This window comes from Balaenoptera acutorostrata, chromosome 1 (assembly GCF_949987535.1).
Source record: "Balaenoptera acutorostrata chromosome 1, mBalAcu1.1, whole genome shotgun sequence".
Classification (NCBI taxonomy): domain Eukaryota; kingdom Metazoa; phylum Chordata; class Mammalia; order Artiodactyla; family Balaenopteridae; genus Balaenoptera; species Balaenoptera acutorostrata.
The window spans coordinates 166,675,013-166,701,339 of NC_080064.1; the positions used below are offsets into that span (position 1 = coordinate 166,675,013).

The 26,327-nt window shown below is 35.3% G+C and overlaps 1 protein-coding gene across 2 annotated transcripts in view; it reads right to left on the minus strand.

Moving 5' to 3' along the window:
* The window catches only part of LIN9 (lin-9 DREAM MuvB core complex component), a 112,212-nt gene that overhangs the window by 46,546 nt on the left and 39,339 nt on the right, over positions 1 to 26,327 (minus strand). For both annotated transcript variants that reach the window (XM_057533356.1, XM_057533366.1), the window contains 3 exons: positions 4,286 to 4,419; positions 2,808 to 2,927; positions 1,844 to 1,945 (listed from right to left, as the gene is read on the minus strand). In XM_057533356.1, the coding sequence (XP_057389339.1) occupies positions 1,844 to 1,945; positions 2,808 to 2,927; positions 4,286 to 4,419 (356 nt within the window). The remainder of the gene's footprint in view (positions 1 to 1,843; positions 1,946 to 2,807; positions 2,928 to 4,285; positions 4,420 to 26,327) is intronic.

Consider the following 26,327-nt stretch of genomic DNA (forward strand, 5'->3'; position numbering starts at 1 on the left):
AGGCTTCAGTAGTTGTGGCTCACGGGCTCAGTAGTTGTGGCTCGCGGGCTCTAGAGCACAGGCTCAGTAGTTGTGGCGCACAGGCTTAGTTGCTCCGCGGCATGTGGGATCTTCCCGGACCATGGCTCGAACCCATGTCCCCTGCATTGGCAGGCGGACTCTTAACCACTGTGCCACCAGGGAAGTCCCTTCTTGCTTGTTTTTGATAGAAAATCATGCTGTTTCCTTTTCATTCTTTTCAAAACTGAGTCCTCTCTAACAAGTGGGCAGTCTTTTAGATTCCTCAAAATCCCTAACCCCAGGAAAGAAAAAGTTTCCTCACAAAGAAAATTCATTGTAAACTATGAATTATAAAAATTGCAAAAAATGATGATGTTTATTTTGTTATAAGAAAGAAAACAGTAACAGAAAAAGACAAAAACATATCTCACAGCTTAACAAGAGCAGATCTGAGTTTCATAAAACTTTACATACTACAAAAGACAAGTACATAAAAGGACTTTTATTTTTATCTGCTAGATAACTTAAAATAATGAAAGCAGTGTTTTAACTAGGCTTTTACACATAGATTTTGAAGTTAAAATTAAGCACTGCAAGCAAACATCTAAGCATCAATAAAAACATCAATACTTTAGAAGTAGCATACTAGTATTTAGCTTCTGACGCCCTCTGCTGGTGTATCGATGGATCTCTCCCTCTCTCTCTCTCTCTCTCTCTCTCTCTCTCTCTCCCCCCAGCCCCTCTCTCCCTCTCCCTGACCTCCTGTTCTTCCCTCCATCTCCCCCTACACACACTTGCCCAAATATGACATATTAGCTCTGTTTTTACTTCCACTATTTAAAAGAAAGAATTTCTTTAAAACACAAGTGTCCTATTTGTGAAAATGATAAGCCTTGTCTCTTTTCATATTTTTAACTTTTCATATAAAAATATCTTATCTGCCTTTGGAAGTTAAAAGATGTAATTCTGTATTCCAAGGATAATTAACAACATACAACTAAGGAATAAAAAATGCTATACACATAAATGATAATACTTTTCCTCAAAATAACATTAATTGTAAAAGGTAACCCTGTGAATATTTTAATGGATTACGCTATAAACATTTTTATTTATAAAGACTCTATCTATCCCAAGCCAAGTAGTTTTTCTTTTCAAACAAAAAGAAAAGAAACAAATCAAACATTATTAGACTATGGTTCAAACTAAATAAAAGAAAATAAAACATTAAATTACTGATAAAAAACCAAACTAAATAATTTATTTAATCTAATTTTCAAAACAAACAGCTCATTACATTCTTAAGAGTCAGGATATTCAAGAAAATTGTTCTATATAATAATTCTATACTTGTTTCGATTTAGCCTTAGATTTCTTTGTGCCTAATCAATAAGTACTTAGCAAATGAATAGCTATTCCTAGTCTCAGAAAAGAAATAAAGTTTCTCCTAACCAGAGAGCTGGCCAACACACCACAGTTGTTGAGGTGACTGATAATGGCAGGATGCACTGAGATTACTAAATAAAAACCTTTATACTTATAAAATTTATGAACAGTTAACCATTCAGTGTCACACAGCATATACTAGAAGGTTAAGAGTCCTTAACACAGAAGAATAATAAGAACCAAACCCAAGAAAAGCCCAACAAAAATAGATCTCTAAGTCTTCTTTTGCTGTTATAACTTATTTTCAAGCTTGTTGGAAAATAAGAGTTCTTAAAACCAACACAATGATTTTTAAAAGTATAAAAATATTTGGTCCTAGAAAAATTTTCAACTTTAATAACACAAAAGTCATTGAGTTTTTTTCATAAATAACCAAAATATTCAGAGCAATTCTTACCACTTGGATAAGGAACTCTACTGGAAAACCACCTAACGTTTCTGTGTCAGAGCCAGAAATTTTACTTCTCCAAGGTGACTGTCCTAATAAGGGGTCATTATCCTGTGGGAATAAAAGGGAATCATTTAACCATTGACTTTTCAAAAGGAAGTATCTATTTTTTTAATTAATTAATTAATTAATTAATTTTATTTATTGTCTGTGTTGGGTCTTCGTTGCTGCATGCAGGCTTCCTCTAGTTGCGGCGAGCGGGGGCTGCTCTTTGTTGCAGTGTGCAGGCTTCTCATTGCGGTTGGCTTCTCTTGCTGCGGAGCACAGGCCCTAGGTGCACGGGCTTCAGTAGTTGTGGCACGCGCGCTCAGTAGTTGTGGCTCACCGGCTCTAGAGCGCAGGCTCAGTAGTTGTGGCACATGGGCTTAGCTGCTCTGCGGAATGTGGGATCTTCCTGGACCAGGGAATGAACCTGCGTCCCCTGCATTGGCAGGTGGATTCTTAACCACTGTGCCACCAGGGAAGTCCCAGAAGTATCTTATTTTTTAAAAAATTTATTTTATTTTAGTACAGTTGATTTACAATGTTGTGCTAATTTCTGCTGTACAGCAAAGTGATTCAGTTATGCATATATATACTTTTTTTTTCATATTCTTTTCCATTACGGTTTATCACAGGATATTGAATATAGTTCTCTGTGCTATACAGTAGGAAGGAAGTATCTTATTCTTAAATAAAGAGCAAATTCTATTATAATTACTATTCTATTAAAAATCCTACAAAAAGGAAAATATTTCCAGAGTTGAAGCAACTATTTTATTTACTTTATTAACTTCTTATTTAATATCTGACAACTCAAAATAATGTGGGCACCTCCTGAAGTTACTGTAATAGATGTGTATTTCATAAGAACATAGTTTACATTCATAATAATCATTTAAACTACTGGTGACATCTAAAAAATATTACTTACTGTAATTGGTGACTGGAGAGGAGGAGTATAATGTAACCGTGGTGGAGTCATAAAAAATCGAGAAGGTCGCTGTTTTTGTCCAAAGGCAGCAATAGGCATCGTCTCATGAGGCTCATTACTCTTTGGGAAAAGAAAATAGTCCCCAAAACTTGAAGAACTTTACCAGTCATTTTAGCTTTATAACAGTCCTATTTTATCATAAAATATATTAACCTACAAAGATCAAAGGGCTAGAACTTAAGTCAGAGTATGGATACTACTCTGTTACTAAGAGGTTGAATTCATAAAACAGAAGAAAGTGATCTATTGAAAGAAAGGAAAGTGATCTATGGCCACCCTTGGTTGTCTCTGTGTTAAAGACTATCTGAATATTACCCACTGTAATTAAAGGCAATTCTTATCTGGCCAGGGAGAAATGTTTGGGTGATCTCATAAAGGAAATTACGTTAATGAAACAGAAAAGTAGTTTTTCTTTTTTGAAATGGGAGGTTTAAAGATTTCCTCCTTTAATGAAAAAAATTAAGATTGGTATACCTTGCTCTATATTTAGTCCAAATTTCCTTTCTCTCCTACTCCTCTCTAAAAGTACGTTTGATAAGGAAACCCTTACAATAAGCAGAGAGTCACAGTTTTTTAAAAAGTATAGATCAGAAAAAAAAGATTCTTCTATTTTTGCACTAAGGAGATAAATTTTGATTTTTAATTGTAAGTTCACAACCCTTAAAAATCAAGTTTATAACAAAGAAATGAAAAAGGGGAGGCTAAATGTGAACAATTTAATTTCCATAATGCTTAGAGGCAAATAGTTTTGTTATAAAAAGTTCATTACTCATTAAAAAAAAACTATTAGAGTTATATTTATCCTTTATATTTTAACTTATTAGAAAGGTATATAATTTCCATGACATTGCTAAATCAAGCATAATCATGAAATAATGGTCCAGTAGTTTAATGGACTATATCAGAAGTTCAAAAGATGTGGATTCCAGTCTCAACAGGGCAAGAATCCAGCTTGAAAGCCTTGAATAAATTACCTAACGTACTTATGTCTCAATTTCATCATGCAAAAAGTGGGGGTAATTAACAACCACCCTGCATATTCTGAGGATAAAATAGGAACATATAAAAATATATATTTTGAAGTGCAAGATGTTAACATACTTTTAAAGTCATTTTACAAGAGGACTATACCAACAGCTGAAATGAAAGTGTTGTGTAGCTTATTCCCCAAGATTATTTAGTCAAGAGTGATCAGTTGTGTCACACTAAATTTGGTAGAGGGATGCTAGCTTCTGGAAAACGTGGAAGACTTAAGTATAGTTCTGCTCCAGGAGTCTAGTAAGCAGGGCTGGAAACCCCTAAAGATCTCTTCCTCTGTGACTTGAAATCTTGATTCTATCATAAATACAACCCCTAAGAAAACTCTACAAAACATATTTAATAGGCATAAAACACGTGTATTATGAAACAATACTTACAAGAACTTCATAGTCAGGGATAGTATGAGTTCCAAGCCCTGCCCTATCAAAAGTTACTCTATAAGTAGCATTAAGAGTATCCACAGCATCTATCTGTCCAGTGAACAGACCATCATGAACACCACGTAATCGTGCTGAAAAAAGAAACAAAAAGGCATTATGATATTTAGGAGATACAAAAAACTGTCACATACAAAACTGCTCCAAGCATGTAATTCAAAGTGGAGAAAGTATAGTACTGTTGTCTATTAAAGTTTCAAAAAAAGCATGTACTTTATTTTAGGCTTAAAGGAACAACAAAAAAATTTTTTGAAACAGAAAACAAAACTATAAATGGTGATCCCTAATTTGATATATGAATGAAATCATATATCTACCAAACTAAGGGGAAAATACTTTAACATCGTATCATTGCTTTAAACCTCAAATTGCAAAAAAAAAAAAAAAAAAAAAAAAAAGTCAACAAATTTGGTCATTATACTCATGAATGAAACACTAGGAGTAGTTCAACTGAAAAAAAAAAGAAAAGAAAAGAAAAAAAAAAAGACAAGGGTGCTATGCAGAAAAGATTTACTAGGTTTCAGACTGCTAACCTTAGAAAGGGTTGCCTATAATGTTGACTTCTGGGTACTTGAATTTTGGGAGTGTTCCCATACTAAGAAAGGTGGTTTACTGTGCCTAGACTGTGCAAACAATGTGGTTACCTGCTTTCCAATTCTTGTATGTGTTGGGCAGAAGGTGCCTACGTAACCGGCCCCCTGTAAAAACCTTGGGCACTGAGTTTCTAATGAGTTTCCCCGGAAGACAACATTTCACAAGTGCTGCTACAACTTGCTGCTGAAGGAATTATGCAAGTCTTGTGTGACACTACAGGGAGGGGACTCCTGGAAGCTTGCACCTGTTTTCCTCTGGACTTTGGCTCCATATACTTTTCCCTTTGCTTATTTTGCTTTATATCCTTTTCTGTGATAAGCCATGGCCATGAGTACAACTATTTGCCAAGTACTCTGAGTCTTTCTAGTGAATCACCAAACCAAACCTGGGGGTGGTCTTGGGGATCCCTCACACAGATGTGTCACTATTATTTAAATCCAGTCTGAAGTAACATAAGGAAAATCCAAGCAAACATCCAGCATGAGTGAAAAATATAAGAACAGTAGCATTTAAGGCATTAAACTAGGCAAAGTGACACATTTTATACACACAAAAACGTATAAAGATAGTACTTATTTTTTATTTTTTTATTTTTTTTGGCCACGGTGTGTGCCATGTGGGATCTTAGTTGCCCAACCAGGGATCGAACCTGTGCCCCCTGCATTGGAAATGCGGAGTCTTAACCACAGGACCGCCAGGAAAGTCCCAATGATATCATTTAAATAAAATACAAATATTCAATGCAAAACTGTTTAAAAGGATCAACTGATAAAAACTCAACTGTAGAAGACTAAAATATCATTCTCTTATGGTTACCAGGGGGGAAGGGTGGCAGGAAGGGATAGTTAGGGAGTTTGGGATTGACATGTACACACGGCTATATTTAAAATGGATAACCAACAAGGACCCACTGTATAGCACAGGGAACTCTGCTCAATGTTATGTGGCAGCCTGGATGGGAGGGGAGTCTGAGGGAGAATGGATACATGTATATGTATGGCTGAGTTGCTTTGCTGTGCACCTGAAACTGTCACAACATCGTTAATCAGCTATATTCCAATATAAAATAAAACGTTAAAAAAAGTATCATTCTCAGTCTTTGACAGACCAATTAAAGGAAAAGTAAACAGGTATACAGAAGATACGAGTAATAAAGTTGAATAAACAAACATAAATATAGAAAAGGACCTCCAGTTATGGCAGTGTGAAGAGGTTGGTGATTCTTCTCTGCAAAAGACTTGTATAAACCTGTACACGATTGTCAAAGACAACCATTTCAGGGTACTAGAAATGGGCCAAATGCAGAAAACAATTAAGAAATGATTACTGTGGAAAAATTGCTAGAGCTTCAGTTAAGGACAGGTGAACTCAGTGGCCTTTTTGCAAGAGGCTATTCACACTCTACCATCACCAACAACTTGGTTGGTAAAAAGAGTTTTTCTAATGTATGGTTGGTCATGGAAACAGTGTTGTTTGTTGCCAGAGGGGCAGACAGGATGTGGACCAGTGGGTAAAAACCTGTGACTGTGCTAGTTAAGAGTGGCAAACTCGATCAGGAAAGAATAAGAAAACCCCACAACTTTGCAAGCCTAAGAGGTAGTCCTGTCTGAGGTGACTGGCAGAATAGCTAGGAATTTAACAGGGAGATCCTGGAAACTAGAGAGCCATAAAAAGACTGAAATAAACTCTCCATAAATTCTTGCCTAAGTGGAAAACTATGTGATTGGGTGGGAAAGACCTAAGAAAGTCTGGTAAAAAGTAAAAGCTAAGGATGACCTGAAAACAGACAGCAACTTTGTATGTGTTTCCCAAGTCCACACAGAGATCAGTCTGAGACCTTTCTGGATTAAGATGTTTGAGTACAATCTCTGCCTAAGTCATTGGTTGGCCACTAAGTTATGCAGACACAGGAACATTCCCTAGGAAGCAAGCTTAAAAATAAATAAAAGAGTAAAAAAAAACTGAGCAGAGACATCAGTGATTGCATAGGCAAGTTACTAAAGTAAAAACAATTCTCAAAAAAATTACAGAGTTGCTACAATATATTATCTAAAATATCTAGTTTTCAACCAAAAATTACTAGATATGTAATGAAATAAAAAAGCTGATTCTTACTCAGGATAAAAGTACAGTAAGTAGAAACTGACAAAGATGATACATTAGCAAAGTCTTCAAAAGTAGATTTTATAAATATGTTCAGAGAATTAAAGACAATGACTCAACAGGGAATTTCACAGAAACTATACAAAAGAACCAAATAGAAACTCTAGAGTTAAAGAGAAGATTTGAAGAAAAGAATTAGGGAATATTTTAGATAATATATTGCAGCAAGTCTGGATTCTGATCTATTAAAGAGAGATCAACAGAAATTATCCAATCCAAAGAACACGGAGAACAAAAGATTGAAGAAAAATGAAGGGAGCCTCAGAGAGCTGTAGGAAGATGTCAAGTGCACCAACATATTTGTAATGAGAGACCCAAAGGAAGGAGAGAAAGAAGGAGAAAAGGAAATTAGAAGAAATTATGGCCAAAAATCTCCCATATTTGATTTAAAAAATTAAGCTACTAACCCATGAAACTCAACCCCAATTAGGATAAATATAAAGAGTATCAAACCTAGACACATCATAGTGAAATTTCCAAAATCCAAGGATAAAGAGAGAATATTCAAGAGAAAAGCTTCAAGAGAAAAATGACTCATCACATGTAGGAGAAGAACAACACAATTAACAGGTACATCTCAACAGAAACAATGAAGGTCAGAAGGCAACAGAGTGACATATTCAGTGTGCTAACAAGAAAAAACCATCAAGCAAGAATTCTATATCCTGTGAAACTATTTTGCACAAATGCAGGAGAAATGGAAACATTCTCAGATAAAAACAGAGAGAATCTGTTGCTCCTAGACAAGTTAGGAAGAAATACTAAAACACATTATTTGTGATAAAAGGAAATAATACCAGACAGTAACTAAAATCCACAGCAAGAAAAGAAAAACACCAGAAATGGTAAATATGTGGGTGCATATAAAAAATGGTGTGTACAAAATACACACACACACACTTTTTTTTCTATTCTCTTCATTTCATTTTTAAAAAGTAAGATTATTTAAAGCAATAATTATAATACTACATTCTCAGGTTTATCACAGATATTAATGTAACACGTTTGATGACAGTAAAAAGGAAGTAGGAGAAAATGGAGCTATATTGGAGTAAATCTGCTATATTTTATCAGAATTAATTCAGTATTAATCTTAATTAGATTGTGATATGTTAAAACTTCATATTGTATTTCCCAGAGCAACTAACACACACACACACAAAACCCTCAAAAAATACCTAAAAATAACAACAGAGAAATTAAAATTGTATACTACATTTGTATACTAATATACAAATACTAACTATATAACTATACTAAGTAAAATTTGTATACTAATTGTATCCTAAACAGTATTTAACACAAAAGAATGCAGGAACGGAGGTAAAGGAAAATAAAGGATATGAGACATATTGTAAACAAATAGCACAACGACAGGCATAAATGCAAGCATATCAATTATTACATAAAATGTGAATAGACTAACCACTGATCAAAAAGCAGAGGGTGAAAAGGGTCAAAAGGTACAAACTTCCAGTTATAAAATAAGTCAGTCTATATAAAATACATAACCGATAAGGACCTACTGTACAGCACAGAGAACTACACTCAATATCTTGTAATAACCTATAATGGAAAAGAATATATATATATATATATACACACATACACACACACGCACACACATATACACATATAACTGAATCACTGTGCTGTACACCTGAAACTAACACATTGTAAATCAACTATATTTCAATTAAAAAAATTTTTTTTAATTGTAAATGTACAAAAAACAAACAAAAGAAGTCATGGGGAGGTAATGTACAACATGGTGACTATAGTTAATAATATTGAATCATATATCTGAAAGTTGCTAAAAAAGTAGATCTTAAAAGTTGTAACTTTTTTGGTAACTATGTGTGGTAATGGATATTAACTAGACTTACTGTGGTGATCATTTCACAATATATACAAATATTGAATCATTATGTTGTACACCTGAAACTAATATGATGTTAGATGTCAATTATACCTCAATAAAAAAATACAATTAGATAAAAATTTCTTAAATTTTTAAAAAGGCAGAGGTTTGCAGACTGACTTCAATAGAACAAGACTGATCTATAAGCTGTTTATATATTTCTACATGTGTCTGAGACACACTTTAGATTCATAGATTCAAATAGGTTGAAAGTAAAAGGATGGAAAAAGATTTACCACAGTAACAACAGAGTACTGGAATGGCTATATTAATGAAAATTTAAAATAAGGGATACTACTGGAAACAAAGAGGGACATTTCATAATGATAACAGGGTCAGTGTATCAGGAAAATATGACAAATATAAATATATATGCACCTTAACAGAGCACCAAAATACCTGAAGCAAAATCTGATGAAATGGTAAAGAGTTCAACAATTATAGTTAGAGATTTTAATATTCATCTTTCAGTAATTGATACAACAATAAAACAGAAAATCAATAAGAATATGGAAGACATGTACAACACTATCAACTGATTTGACCTAACTAACATATACACAATGCTCAACCCAACAGCAAAATACAATCTTTTGAAACATACATGGGGCATTCTCTAAGACAGACCAAATGCTAGTTCATAAAACAAGTCTCAACAACTTTAAAAGAAGTAAAATCATACAAAGTACTTTCTCCAACCACAACAAAATGAAACCAGAAATCAGTGAGTCTTCACCAAGCAGGCTTGGTCATGCAAAATAAACTGAGAGAATACTTATAATATGAAAAGTATAAGAACTCAAATATAATTTGGAGGGAGGACCATCTTATGTTCTGGCATATACTGTATACTTACATACATCAAACTTTAGAGGGAGATTCATAAAACTTTAGGGGAAACTCACTTTCTACACTTCTGTGTTCTTTTCTTCTTTTTTTTTTTTTTTGAGAATGCATTGCCTTTATAAATCAAGAAAAGAAGATATTTCCATATTTTTATATGGATGTCATTTATGACCCTCTGCCACAGATCTATACTTGAAGTCAGGCTCCCCTATTATTACAGGAGTATCTATCTGTTCAAGTGATGGCTAAATTCTATCCAGTTTTACTTAACTGGCTCAAAGACTTCTAAAAATACTTAAACTTTTGTCTCTAAGGCAGCCCTCTCCTTAACAGCCATTTCCAGATTACTGGTGTTGACAATGCAAAGCTAAAAAAACAAAAACAAAAGCAGCAACCTAAGTTAGTATACATGGTCACTAAGGGATGAAAAGCAGATTCTCGGTCAGAATGCCAAGTTCAGGAAAGTAAGAAAAAAATGCTGTTGTGGTTATCAGCATTAACCTAAGGCTTTGAGAATATTTTATAATAAACAAATTTCAAAAACATCCTTTAGGTAGGGTAAATCCTATTAATCCATAAATCCTATTAGCCAATTATCTCAGGACTATGTCCATTTACACCTGTTATCCTACTTCAGTTATTAACAGCACCTCCTCTTCTACTTTCAGAAGATGCTTATTTGGGTGATAAATTATATGGTCACTCTACTTCTTTGACCGTTTATAAGGTCAAATACGCAATGCAAAAAAAAAGAAACAATTTTTCAAGCACAACAGAAGGTTTGCTGGGAATCTGGTGAACATACCTAATGGCATCCAAAAATCCAAGTTTAGAAAGTAATTTCATTATAAACAAACATCAAGGGACAACTTTAAATATTATTGGTCAGAGCCTCAGTTTTGGGCCAGGATTCAGAATTTGGGTTAACCAGCAGCTGTCAAATCTTAACTCTACATTTACTTCTATAAATCATATCTTCCAAATCACATTTTCCACATCATCCTTGATGACTTCCTTTTCCATAATCCTTTGATTTAGATAAACTACATTACTTTTAGGACAGTTCTGAATTTTACAATTTCTTAACAAACCAATGATTTTAAAATCTCTTTTTATACCCTGACTTCTCTGACTACACAGAGTTCTAGAACTATTCAGAGCAACGGACACCTGATGAACGACTTCCTGTACAATGTGGTTAAAGTATCATGTCCAGACATTTCCCCAAGACTTTTCCACTATTCAAATTTTCCATCATTTTGGTGTTTGTCAAAATTCTTGTGTTCTTAACTCTGTAACTAAGAATCACTTGGTGTCACTTTTTACCTGTCTTCTTTGCGCCTACTGCAAAATCTTTAATATAGTTACTTTAAAAATTTCTTTGTTGTTGTTATTGAGGAAAAGTCTACTACTCCTTCTTTACTAAAAAATTTCTTCCCAGCAAGGAATGTGGAATTTTGTTTGTTTATATACTTTTCTAGGTAAAATTTACATACAGTAAAATGAAAATGTAAGTGTGTAATTCTATAAGTTTTGACAAATGAAATCATCCATCTTTAAAGTCACGGAATATTCTTATTATCCCAGAAAGTTCCCCCTTCCTAGGCAATCCTTTCTTCAGGAGCAACCTCTTTTCTGATGATATTTTTCTACCATAAATTAATTTTGCCTATTCTACAACTTCATATAAACGGAACCATACAATATGCATTCTTTAGTTTTCAGCTTCTTTTGCTCGTCATACTGTCTGAAGTTAATCTATATGTCAGTAGTTAGCTCCTTTTTATTGTCAATTTGTATTCCACTATAAGAAAATATCATGTTATGTTTATCCATTTGCCTGTTGTTGGGTTGATTCCAGGTTTTGACTATAAAGTTAAAACAAAGATGCCATAAACATTCTTGTACATATCCTTCTGTGAACAGCAATTTTCGTTTCTCTTACTTAAATACCTTGGAGCAGAACTGCTGGATCACAGGACAGACATAAGTTTAATTTTATTAAAAATTGTCATGCTTTACTCCAAAGTGGTATACCATCCTATCAACAATGTATATGAATTATGGTAGCTCCACATCCTTGTCAACATTTAATGTTATCAGTAGTTTCAATTTTAGCCATTCTGGTGTGTGTAGTGGTATTTCATTATGATTTTAATTTGCACTTCCTTGATGACTACTGATGTTGAGTGTTTTTTCATGTGCTTATTGGCCATTCATACATCTTCCTCTGGGAAGTCTCTACTCAAGTGTTTTGTCTATTTTTTGAATTGTATTACTTATGTTTTTATTACTAAATAATAGAGTTCTTTATGTTTTCTAGATATAGTCCCTTTTCAGATATATGATTTGGAAATATTTTTTTCCCAGTATACGGCTTGCCTATTTATTTTCTTAATGTTGGCTTTTAGTGGGCAGAAGTTTTAAATCTAAGTTAAACCTAAAAATCACCTTTATTTTTCTTTTTTGATAATTACTTTTTTGCCAGATCCAAGAAATCTCTGCCTACTTACAGATCACAAGATATTTTCCTGTGTTTACTTACAGAAGCTTTATAGTTTTGGCTTTTATGTTTAGCCCTTTGGTCCATCTTAGATTAAGTTTTTTGTATAGCATGAGGAAAGGTCAAGGTTCATTTTATTTCCATATATATACCTAGCTGATCAATCATTATTTATTGAAATGCCCTTCTTTTCCATTGAAATGCTTTGGTACCCTCAGAAAGTCAACTGGACATATGTGTGGATCTATTTCTGGATTAAACTATCCTTCCCATTTTCACAGACATTAGAATAAGCACAACAATTTCAAAAAAAAAAAAAAAAAAAGAAAAGAAAAAGAAAAGGCCTGCTGTGATTTAGACTGTTTACCTCTAAGATCAGTCTTGGCAGAACTGACATTTTTAACAATACTGAGTTTTCCAATCCATGACATGTTTTATCTCTCTAATTATTTAGGTTTTCTATGCTATTGTCAATAGTGTCATTTTTTAAAATGTCATTGTCCAGTTGTTGCCTTATTATACAGAAATACAACTAATTTTCATATTGATTTTATATCCAAAGACCTTGCAAAAAAATTCATCTTATTAATTCTAGTGCTTGATTTGTGGATTCCTTAGGATTTTCATATGGGTAATCATGTTATCTGTGAAAAGAGACAGTTTTACTTCTTCCAAACTTTATGATTTCTATTTTTTTTCTTGTATTATTTCACTGTATCTAGCAGAATACTGTATACAGATCGTAACTGTATCCTTGCATTGTTCCCCATCTTAGTGGCAAAGCATTCAAAATTTCACCATTAAGTATGTAGTTGCACATAGATTTTTTCATATATTAACTTTGTCAGGTTGAGGAAGTTCCCTTTTATTTCTAGTTTGTTGAGAGTTTTATCATGAGTGGGCATTAATACTGTCAAATGATTTTTTGTTATCTATAGATAGGACCATGTGGTTTTTCCACTTTATGCTACTAAATATGGGGAATTACATTAGTTGATTTTTAAAAACAGACTTTCTTTTTAGGAGCAGTTTTAAACACACAGCAAAATTTAGAGGAAAGTACAGAGTTCCCATACATGCCCTACCTTTACTCTCCCTAAGAGCTTCCCCTACTATCAACCCATATAGCTCCTCCCTGACACACCCAACAGGCTCTCCCACTATCAACATCCCACACCAGAGTGGTACATTTTGTTAGCTGATGAACCTACACTGAAACATTATTATCACCCAAAGTTTATAGTTTACATTAGGGTTCACTCTTGGCGTTGCACATTATATAAGTTTTGACAAACGTGTAAGGGCATGTACCTGCCCATCATTACAGTATCATTCAGAGCAGTCTCACTGCCCTAAAAAACCTCTGTGCTCCACTTATTAATCCCTCTTCCCACTAGCCCCTGGTAATAACTCATCTTTCAACTGTCTCCATAGTTTTACCTTTTCTAAAATATCATACAGTTGGAATCATTCAGTATGTAACCTTTTCAGATTGGCTTCATTCACCTAGTAATATGCACTTCAGGTTCCTCCATCTCTTTTCATGGAATTTTGTTATTATTATTTTTAGGCCATGCCACACAGCTTGTGGGATCTTAGTTCCACAACCAGGGATCGAACCCAGGCCCCCGGCAGTGGAAGCGCATTGTACTAACTACTGGACCACCAGGGAATTCCCTCTCATTTCATTTTAGCTTCAAATAATATTCCATGTCTGGATGTATCAGTTTATTCATCTAATGAAGGACATAGTGGTTCCTTCCAACTTTTGGCAATTATGAATAAAGCTGCTATAAACATCCATGTGCAGGTTTTTGTGTAGAAATAAGTTTTGAACTCATTTGGGTAAACACCAAGGAGTGTGACTACTGGACTGTGTGGTAAGAATATGTTTAATTTTGTAAAAAATTGCCAAACTGTTTTCCAAAGTGGCCATACCATCTTGCATTCCCACCAGTAATAAATAAGTTCCTGTGCTCCACATTCTCGTTTGGTGTTGTCAAGTTCTTGATTTTGGCTATTCTAATAGGTGTATAATGGTATTTCATTGTTTTAATTTGCATTTCTCTGATGACATATGATGTGGCATATCTTTTCATGTGTCTATTTGCCATTTGTATATCTTTTCTTTTTTAAAAAATTGAGGTGACATTAATTTACAAGATCACATAAGTTTCAGGTGTACAACATTATATTTTGACTTCTATATATATTACAGCATGCTCACCACCAAAAGCTTAGTTTCCATCCGTCACCATACAACAGACGCCCTTTACTCATTTTGCCCTTCTCCCAACTCCTTCCGCTCTGGTAACCATACTACTCTGTTCTCTGTATTTATGTTTGTTTTCACTTTGTTTATTAATATTCTACATACGAGTGAAATCATATGGTATTTGTCTTTCTCTGTCTGACTTATTTCACTTTGCATAATACCCTCAAGATCCATCCATATTCTCACAAATGGCAAGATTTCATTTTTTCATGGCTGAGTAGCATTCCACTGTATATTATATATACACACACACACACCACATCTTTATCCATTTATCCAACAATGGGCACTTAGGTTGTTTCCATATCTTGGCTATTATAAATAATGCTGTGATGAACATAGGGGTGTATGTAACTTTTTGATTTAGTGTTTTTGTATTCTTTGAATAAATACTCAAAAGTTAAATAGCTGGATCATATGATAGTTCTTTTTTGTGTGTGTGTTATAGTTCTATTCTTAATTTTTTCAGGAATCTCCGTACTTTTTGCCATAGTGGCTGCACCAATTTATATTCCCACTAACAGTATGAGAGTATATCTTCTTTGGTGAGGTACCTGGTCAGATCTTTTCTCCATTTTTTAATCAGGTTGTTAGCTTTCCTATTATTAAGTTTTTTTTTAATCCTATTATTAAGTTTTAAGAGTCCTTTGCATATTCTGTATAACAGTCCTTTATCAGATATGTCCTTTGCATATATTTTGCCCCAGTCTATGGCTTCTCTTCTCATTCTCTTGACATTTATTATTTTTTCAATTATTTTGTTGTAGTAAAATACACTAAAAAGTTATCATCTTAACCATTCTTAAGTGTAGAGTTCAGTGGTATTAAATATTAATAATGTTGTTCAATCATCACTCATATCTATAACCCTTTTCATCTTGTAAAACTGAAACTCTACACCCATTACAGTAACTCCCCATTCATCCCTCCCCCACAGCCCCTGGCAACCACCATTCTACTTTCTGTCTCTACGATTGTTGACTATTGTAAGCAGCTCATATAAGTGGAATCATAGGGTACTTGTTTTTTTCTGACATTTCACTTATCAATGCCCTCAAGATTCATCCATGTTGTTGCAAATGGTAGGATTTTCTCCTTTTTTATGGCCAAATAATATTCCATTGTATATACAGTTGACCCTTAAACAGCACAAGTTGGAACTTCAGGGGTCCACTTATACACAGATTTTTTTCAGTTGTAAATACTACTGTACTGCATGATCCATGGTTGGTTGAACCTGCAGATATGTAACTGCAGATACGGAGGGCTGAGTGTTTGTGAATTTTAGACTGCACGGGAGATCAGCACACCTACTCCCCGCATTGTTCAAGGGTCAACTGTATACACCATATTTTCTTTCTCCATTCATCTGTCAGTGGACACTTAGGCTGTTTCCATGTCTTAGTTATTGTAAATAATGCTGCAACGAACATGGGGGTGCATGTATCTTATGGAGATAGTGAGTTTGTTTCCTTTGGATAAACACCCAGAAGTGGAATTGCTGGATCATGTGGTACTTCTATGTTTAATATTTTGAGGAACTTCCTTACTGTTTTACATAGTGGCTGCACTGATTTACATTTCCACTACCAATCCACAAGGGTTCTCTTTTCTCCACATGCTTCCCAACGCTTGTTATTTCTTGCCTTTTTGATAATAGCCATTCTAACAGGTGTGAGGTGCCATCTCACTGTGGCATTTCCCTGATGATTAGTGATGTTGAGCATCTTTTCATGTACATGTTCGCAATCTATGTGTCATGTTTGGAAAAACGTCTATTCAGCTCCTCTGCCCATTTTCTAATCAGTTCGTCTTTTTGTTGTTGAGTTGTATGAGTTCCTTACATATTTTGAATATTAACTTCTTATCAGATATATGATTTGCAAATCTTTTCTCCCATTCTGTAGGCTGCCTTTTTATTTTGTTGATTGTTTCTTTGGCTGTGTAGAAGCTTTTTATAGTTTGATGTAGTTCTACTTGCTGATTGTTGCTTCTATTCCTTTGCTTTTGGTGTCATCTCCAAAAAAAAAAAATCATTGTTAAGACCAATGTCAAGGAGCTTTTCCTCTGTGTTTTCTTCTAGTAATTTAATAGTTTCAGGTCTTACATTTAAGACTTTAATCCACTTTGAGTTAATTTTTGTGAGAGGTGTAAGATAGGAGGCCAGTTTTATTCTTCTGCATGTGAATATCTAGTTTTCCCAAGACCATTTATCGAAGAGACTGTCTTTTCCCCATGGAGTATTCTTGGTTGCCTTGTCAAATATCAGTTGACCATATATTTATGGGTTTTTTGGGGGGGGGTTCAGTTCTGTTCCATTGGTTTATATATCTATTTTATGCCAGTCCTATACTATTTTGATTACTATAGCTTTGTGATATAGCTTGAAATCAAGACATTTGAGTGTTCCAACTTTGTTCCTCTTTCTCAAGATTGCCTTGGTTAGTCAGGTCTTTTGTGGTAGCACATAAATTTTAGGACTGATTGTTCTATATCTGTAAAAAATGCCACTGGAATTTTCATAGGGATTTCACTGAATCTATAGATGGCTTTAGGAAGTACGAACTGTTTAAAACAATATTAAGTTTTCCAATCCATGAACATGGGATATCTTTCCTTTTATTTTTGCCTTCTTCAATTTCTTTCATCAATGTCTTGTAATTTTTAGTGTACAGATGTTTTACATCCTTGGTTAAAATTATTCCTAAGTATTCCATTGCTTTTGGAGCCATAATGAATGAGACTGTTTCCTTATTTTCTTTTTCAGATATTTCATCTTTAGTGTATAGAAACACAACCGATTATTGTATGTTGGTTTTGTATCCTGGCTTTACTGAATTCATTTACCAGTTCTTATAGTTTTTTGTAGAGTCTTTAGGGTCTTCTCTATATAAGATCATGTCATCTGCAAACAGAGATTATTTTACTTCTTCCTTTTGGATTTGACGCCTTCTTTTTCCTTGCCTGACTGCTCTGGTTTGGACTTCCAGCACTATATTGTCACACTTGTCTTGTTCTTCATCTTTAGAGAAGGAGCTTTCACTCTTTCCCTGTTGAGTATGATGTTAGCTGTGGGCTTGTTCTTTAGGTTCTTAAGGTAAAAATAGAAATTTAAACCTTTTTAAAATGTATATAAGCATCTTCTTCTGATGTAAGTATTTAAAAATGTAAAAGTTTCCTCTATAAACTTCTTTAGCTGCACCCCACAAATATTTATATTTGGTATATTTATTATTTTTCAATTTAAAATATTTGCAATTTTCCCTTGAGATTTTCTCCTTTTACTTATGAATTATTTAAAGTATGATGTTTCATTCCCAAATACTTGGATGTTTTCAGAGATCTTACTGTTTCAATTTCTGATTCAATCCTGTTGTGCTAAGAGAAATTCTGTACACTGTATATGATTTCAACCTTTCAAAATTTATTGACATGTGTTAATAGGCCAGCATATGATTTATGTTGACAAACAAAGCCTAAGCATGTGCAAAGATTATATATTCTGCAGTTTTGGGGTACACTGTTCTAAAAATATCAATTAGATATCATGATTGGTAGTGCTATTCTTTTTTTTTAAATTTATTTATTTTATTTTTGGCTGCATTGGATCTTCACTGCTGCATGCGGGCTTTCTCTAGTTGCAGTGAGCGGGGGCTACTCTTCATTGCGGTGTGCGGCCTTCTCACTGCAGCGGCTTCTCTTGTTGCAGAGCACAGGGTCTAGGCATGCGGGCTTCAGTAGTTGTGGCTCGCGGGTTCTAGAGTGCAAGCTCAGTAGTTGTGGCGCACGGGCTTAGTTGCTCTGCAGCACGTAGGATCTTCGCAGACCAGGGCTCGAACCCATGTCCCCTGCATTGGCAGGCAGATTCTTAACCACTGCGCTACCAGGGAAGCCCAGTAGTGCTATTCTAATTCTCTACAGTTGTACTGATTTTTTTTTTCCTGTTCTCAATTACTGGTAGAGAATTGTTAAAATCTACAACTATAATTGTCGACCTGTATATTTCTTCCTTTAGTTGTCTTACTTTTTGCTTTAAGTGTTTTGAACTTCTGTTATTAGGGGCCTACTAATAAATATATATTAGGATTTGTTGTGTTCTTCTAATGAAGTGCTCTTTCGATCATTATCAAGTATCTCCTCTGTCTGGTAATACTCTTTGTCTTGAAATCTATTTCGTCTAATGTTAACATAGCCACTTCAACTTCCTATTGTTAATATTTGGTTGGCATATCTTTTTCATTCTTTTGCTTTTAACCTGTCTGTGATTTTTATATTTCAAGTACAACTCTTGAAGACAGCACATACAGTTGACCCTTTAACAACATGGGGGTTAGGAGTGGTGATATCCCCTGAGCAGTTGAAAATCTGTGTATAACTTTTAACTCAAGAGTATAACCCAAAACTTAACTATTAATAGCCTACTGTTGACTGCAAGCCTTACAGATAACATAAATGGCAATTAACACATATTTTGTATGTTATATGTACTATACACCGTATTCTTACAATAAAGTAAGCTAGGGATAAAAAAAAGTTATTAAGAAAATCATAAAGAAGAGAAAATACATTTATAGTATTGTATATTTTTATCAATACCATAAGTGTACATCATCTGTTTACAAGATGAATCATGTCTCAGTACCTACATCAATATTGTCTTATATGGTATTACAAAATGCTTTACATTTTGTGCCTATTACTAAAACTAGACATCAAAAAAAGAAAAGATAATGTGAAAAAGAAATTCACCTTTATTTACAGGTACAATGATTCATGCATTGATAATGAAGAAAAAGCAACACAAATTGCTTTATAGTAGTCTAGTGTAATCAATACGATGGCTTCATGGTAGCCTGGCATATACATTAATGAATGAATCATTATAAAAATTTTATGGCATACAGTTTTACTGTCATATTCATAATACAGTATTAAAACACTTTCATTTTTAAAAAATTGAGGTATAGTTGAATTACAATATTATATTAGTTTCAGGTATACAACATAGTGATTCAAAATTTTACAGCTTATACATCATTTAAATTTATCACAAAATACTGGCTATATTCACTGTGCTGTACAATACATCCACGTAGCTTATTTATTTTATACTTAGTAGTTTGTACCTCTTAATCACTTACCCCTATCTTTCCCCTCCCCTACCCCGCTCCTCACTGGTAACCACTAGTTTGTTCTCTAAATCTGTGAGTCTGTTTCTGTTTAATTAGCAACATAGGTTACTTCCATATCTTGGTTATTGTAAATAATGCTGCTGTGAACATTGGGCTGCATGTATCTTTTCAAATTAGAGTTTTCATCTTTTCTGGATATACACCCAGGAATGGAATTGATGGATCATACGGTAGTTCTGTTTTTACTTTTTTGAGGCACCTCCATACTGCTTTCCACAGTGGATACACCAACTTACATTCCTGCCAGCAGTGTACTAGCACTCCCTTGTCTCCACGTCCTTACCAACATTTGTTAATGGTGGTCTTTCTGATGACAGTCATTCTGACAGGTGTGAGGTGATATCTCATTGTGGTTTTGATTTGCATTTCTCTGATGATTAGTGATGTTGGGTATCTTTTCATGTGCCTGTTGGCCATCTGTATGTTGTATATCTTCTTTGGAAAAATATCTATTCAGGTCTTCTGCCCATTTTTTTTTTTTTTTTTAAACTTTGGGTACTGGCACAAAAACAGAAATATAGATCAATGGAACAGGATAGAAAGCCCAGAGATAAACCCACGCACATATGGTCACCTTATCTTTGATAAAGGAGGCAAGCATATACAGTGGAGAAAAGACAGCCTCTTCAATAAGTGGTGCTGGGAAAATTGGACAGGTACATGTAAAAGTATGAAATTAGAACACTCCCTGACACCATACACACAAATAAACTCAAAATGGATTAAAGACCTAAGTGTAAGGCCAGACACTATCAAACTCTTAGAGGAAAACATAGGCAGAACACTCTATGACATACATCACAGCAAGATCCTTTTTGACCCAGTTCCTAGAGAAATGGAAATAAAAACACAAATAAACAAATGGGACCTAATGAAACTTAAAAGCTTTTGCACAGCAAAGGAAACCATAAACAAGACCAAAAGACAACCCTCAAAATGGGAGAAAATATTTGCAAATGAAGCAACTGACAAAGGATTAATCTCCAAGATTTACAAGCAGCTCATGCAGCTCAATAACAAAAAAACAAACAACCCAATCCAAAAATGGGCAGAAGACCTAAATAGACATTTCTCCAAAGAAGATATACAGATTGCCAACAGACACATGAAAGAATGCTCAACATCATTAATCATTAGAGAAATGCAAATCAAAACTACAATGAGATATCATCTCACACCGGTCAGAATAGCCATCATCAAAAAATCTAGAAACAATAAATGCTGGACAGGGTGTGGAGAAAAGGGAACACTCTTGCACTGTTGGTGGGAATGTAAATTGATACAGCCACTATGGAGAACAGTATGGAGGTTCCTTAAAAAACTAAAAATAGAACTACCATATGACCCAGCAATCCCACTACTGGGCATATACCCTGAGAAAACCATAATTCAAAAAGAGTCATGTACCAAAATGTTCATTGCAGCTCTATTTACAATAGCCAGGACATGGAAGCAACCTAAGTGTCCATCATCAGATGAATGGATAAAGAAGATGTGGCACATATATACAATGGAATATTACTCAGCCATAAAAAGAAATGAAATGGAGGTATTTGTAGTGAGGTGGATGGAGTTAGAGTCTGTCATACAGAGTGAAGTAAGTCAGAAAAAGAAAAACAAATACAGTATGCTAACACATATATATGGAATCTAAGGAAAAAAAAAAAAAGGTCATGAAGAACCTAGTGGCAAGACGGGAATAAAGACACAGACCTACTAGAGACTGGACTTGAGGATATGGGGAGGGGGAGGGGTAAGATGTGACTGGGTGAGAGAGTGGCATGGACATATATACACTACCAAATGTAAAATAGATAGCTAGTGGGAAGCAGCCGCATAGCACAGGGAGATCAGCTCGGTGCTTTGTGACCACCTAGAGGGGTGGGACAGGGAGGGTGGGAGGGAGGGAGATGCAAGAGGGAAGAGATATGGGAACATATGTATATGTATAACTGATTCACTTTGTTATAAAGCAGAAACTAACACACCATTGTAAAGCAATTATACTCCAATAAAGATGTTAAAAAAAAAAAAAACTTTGGGTTTATTTATGGCTGTGTTGGGTCTTCGTTTCTGTGCGAGGGCTTTCTCTAGTTGCGGCAAGTGGGGGCCGCTCTTCATCACGGTGCGTGGGCCTCTCATTATCGCTGCCTCTCTTGTTGCGGAGCACAGGCTCCAGACGCGCAGGCTCAGTAATTGTGGCTCATGGGCCTAGTTGCTCCGCGGCATGTGGGATCTTCCCAGACCAGGGCTCAAACCCGTGTCCCCTGCATTGGCAGGCAGATTCTCAACCACTGCGCCACCAGGGAAGCCTTGCCCATTTTTTTTAATCAGGTAGTTTTTTCAATATTGAGTTGTATGAACTATTTATATATTTTGGATATTAACCCCTTATCAGTCATATCATTTGAAAATATTTTCTCCCATTCAGTAGGTTGTCTTTTCATTTTGCCAATGGTTTCCTTTGTTGTGCAAAAGCTTTTAAGTTTAATTAGGTCTCATTTGTTTATTTTTGCTTGCTTCCTTTGCCTTAGGAGACAGATCCAAAGAAATATGGCTATGATTTATAACAAATTGTGTCCTGCCCATGTTTTCTTTTTTTTAAAAGTAGTTTAATTTGGGGCTTCCCTGGTGGCGCAGTGGTTGAGAATCTGCCTGCCAATGCAGGGGACACGGGTTCGAGCCCTGCTCTGGGAAGATCCCACATGTCGCGGAGCAACTAGGCCCGTGAGCCAAAATTACTGAGCCTGCGCGTCTGGAGCCTGTGCTCCGCAACAAGAGAGGCCGCGATAATGAGAGGCCCGTGCACCGCGATGAAGAGTAGCCCCCGCTTGCCGCAACTAGAGAAAGCCCTCGCACAGAAACGAAGACCCAACACAGCCATAAGTAAATAAATAAATAAATAAAAATTAAAAAAAAAAAAAGAAATAGTGCATGAGGAATCTATTTTTTTTAAAAGTAGTTTAATTTATTTAAAACTTCATTTTTAAAATTATTTATTTATTTATTTTTGGATAGTTACAGAAGTCAAGGGATCTTGACTTTTTTTTTTTTTAATAAATTTATTTATTTTTGGCTGTGTTGGGTCTTTGTTTCTGTGCGAGGGCTTTCTCCAGTTGCGGTGAGTGGGGGCCACTCTTCATCGTGGTGCGCGGGCCTCTCACTGTTGCGGCCTCTCCCGTTGCGGAGCACAGGCTCCAGACGCGCAGGCTCAGTAGTTGTGGCTCACGGGCTTAGTTGCTCCGCGGCATGTGGGATCTTCCCAGACCAGGGCTCGAACCCGTGTCCCCTGCATTGGCAGGCAGATTCTTACTCACTGCACCACCAGGGAAGCCTGGGGTCTCGACTTTTTGGCTGCGCGGCATGTGGGATCCTAGTTCTGTGACCCGAGATCAAACCCGCACCACCTGCATTGGAAGCAGGGAGTCCTAACCACTAGACCACCAGGGAAGTCCCTGCCTATGTTTTCTTCTAGGAGTTTTTTGGTTTCCGGTCTTACATTTAAGTCTTTAAACCATTTTGAGTTTATTTCTGTATGTGGTGTGAGAAAATGTTTTAATTTCATTCTTTTACATGTAGCTGTCCAGTTTTCCCAGCACCACTTATTGAAGAAACTCACTTATTGAAGAAACAGTCTTTTCTCCACTGTATATTCTTGCCTCCTTTGTTGTAGATTAATCGACCGTAAGTGTGTCAGTTTATTTCTGGGCTCTCTAGTCTGTTCCATTAATCTATGTGTCTGTTTTTTTGCCAGTATCATACTGCTGTGATTACTGTAGCTTTGTAGTATACTCTGAAATCAGGAGTGTGATACCTCTGTTCTGTTCTTCTTTCTCAAGATTGTTTTGGCTATTCAGGGTCTTTTGTGTTTCCATACAAGTTTTAAAATGATTTGTTCTAGTTCTGTGAAAAATGCCATTGGTATTTTGATAGGGATGGATTGAATCTGTAGATTATCTTGGGTAGTATGGTCATTTTAACAATATTAATTCTTCCAATCCAAGAACATGGTATATCTTTCCATCTGTTTGTCTCATCTTCGATTTCTTTCATCAGCGTCTTATAGTTTTTGGAGTACGTCTTTTACCTCTTAGGTTAGATTTATTCCTAGGTATTTTATTCTTTTTGATACAATTGTAAATGGGATTGTTTCATTAATTTCTCTTTCTGATAGTTCAGTGTCAATGTATAGAAATGCAAGAGATTTCTGTATGTTAATTTTGTATCTTGTAACTTTACTGAATTCATTGATGAGCTCTAGTAGTTTTTTGGTGGTGTCTTCAGGATTTTCTATGTATTGTATCATGTCATCTGTAGACAGTGACACAGCAACAGTTTTACTTCTTCCTTTCCAATTTGGGTTATATTATTTCTTTTTCTTGTCTGATTGCTGTGGCCAGGACTTCCAATATTATCTTGAATAAAAGTGGCGAGAGTGGGCATCTTTGTCTTGTCCCTGATCTTAGAGAAAATGCTTTCAGCTTTCCATTGTTGAATATGATGTTAGTTGTGAGCTTATCATATATGGTCTTTATTATGTTGAGGTATGTTCCCTCTATACCCACTTTGTGAAGAGTTTTTATCATAAATGAATGTTGAATTTTGTCAAAAGCTTTTTCTGCATCTATGTAGATGACTATATGATTTTTTATTCTTTAATTTATTAATGTGGTGTAGCACATTGATTAATTTGTGGTTATTGAACCGTCCTTGCATCAACTGGGATAAATCCCACTTGATTATGATGTATTATCCTTTTAATGTATTGTTAGATTTGATTGTTAATATTTTGTTGAGGATTTTTACATCTATGTTCATTAGTGATATTGGCCTGTAATTTTCTATTTTTGTGGTATCTTTGTCTGGTTTTGGTATCTGGGTGATGGTGGCCTTGTAGAATGAGTCTGGAAGTCTTCTTTTCTCTGCAATTTTTTGGAATAGTTTGAGAAGGATAGGTGCTAACTCTTCTCTAAATGTTTGGCAGAATTCACATATAAAGTCATCTAGTCCTGAACTTTTGTTTGTTGGGAGGTTGGGGTTTGTTTTGTTTTGTTTTGCTTTAAATTACTGACTCAATTTCATCACTGGTAACTGGTCTGTTCATATTTCCTATTTCTTCCTGGTTTGGTCTTGGGAGATTGTACAGTTCTAGGAATTTGTCCATTTTTTTCTAGGTTGTCCATTTTTTTGGCATATAGTTGTTTGTAGTATTCTTTTATGATCCTCCAGTGTCAGTTCTGACTTCTTCTTTCTGGCCCTCTTTTTTTCTGGGGGAGTCTGACTAAAGGTTTATCAATTTTGTTTATCTTTTCAAAGAACCAGCTCTTAGTTTCATTAATATTTTCTTTTTTAAGTCTCTATTCCATTTATTTCTGCTCTGGTCTTTATGATTTCTTTCCTTCTAATAACTTTGGATTTTGTTTGTTCTTTTTGAGTTCCTTTAGGTGTAAGGTTAGGTTGTTTATTTGAGATTTTTCTTGTTTCCTGAGGTTGGTTAGCATCACTATAAACTTCTCTCTTAGAACTGCTTTTGCTACAACCCATAGATTTTGGATTGTTATATTTTTGTTTTCACTTGTCTCCAGGTATCTTTTGATTTCTTCTTTGGTTTCTTCAGTGTTCCATTGGTTGTCCTTGCTCCATGGGGAGAACCCCTATAATCGTAATTATTCTCATTTGTGGGTTGCCCAGCCTTGGGGTATGTATAATGATTATAAAGCAACTCCACCCCTCTTACCCATCTCACTGATTCCTTCTGGTAGATTCCAGTCTTTCTCATCAACAGTTGTTCTGTAAATAGTTGTAATTCTGGTGTGCCCACGAGAGGAGGTGAGCTCAGGGTGTTCCTTCAATACAAGTCTTTTTTTTTTTTAATTGACGTATAGTTGATTTACAATGTTGTGTTAGTTTCTACTGTACAGGAAAGTGATTCAGTTATACATATATATACATTCTTTTTTTAAAAATTATTAGCACCTTTAATTATTATTTATTTATTTTTTTGGCTGTGTTGGGTCTTCGTTTCTGTGTGAGGGCTTCTTCTAGTTGCGGCAAGCAGGGGCCACTCTTCATCGCGGTGTGCAGGCCTCTCACTATCGTGGCCTCTCTTGTTGCGGAGCACAGGCTCCAGACGTGCAGGCTCAGTAGTTGTGGCTCACGGGCCCAGTTGCTCTGCGGCATGTGGGATCTTCCCAGAGCAGGGCTCGAACCCGTGTCCCCTGCACTGGCAGGCAGACTCTCAACCACTGCACCACCAGGGAAGCCCTATATACATTCTTTTTTATATTCTTTTCCATTATGGTTTATAACAGATACTGAATATAGTTCCTAGTGCTATACAGTAGGACCTTGTTGTTTATCCACTCTACATGTAATAGTTTGCATCTGCTAATCCCAAACTCCCAATCCATCTTTCCCCCAATCCCATCCCCTTGGCAACCACAAGTCTGATCTCTATGTCTGTGAGTCTGTTACTGTTTTGTAGATAG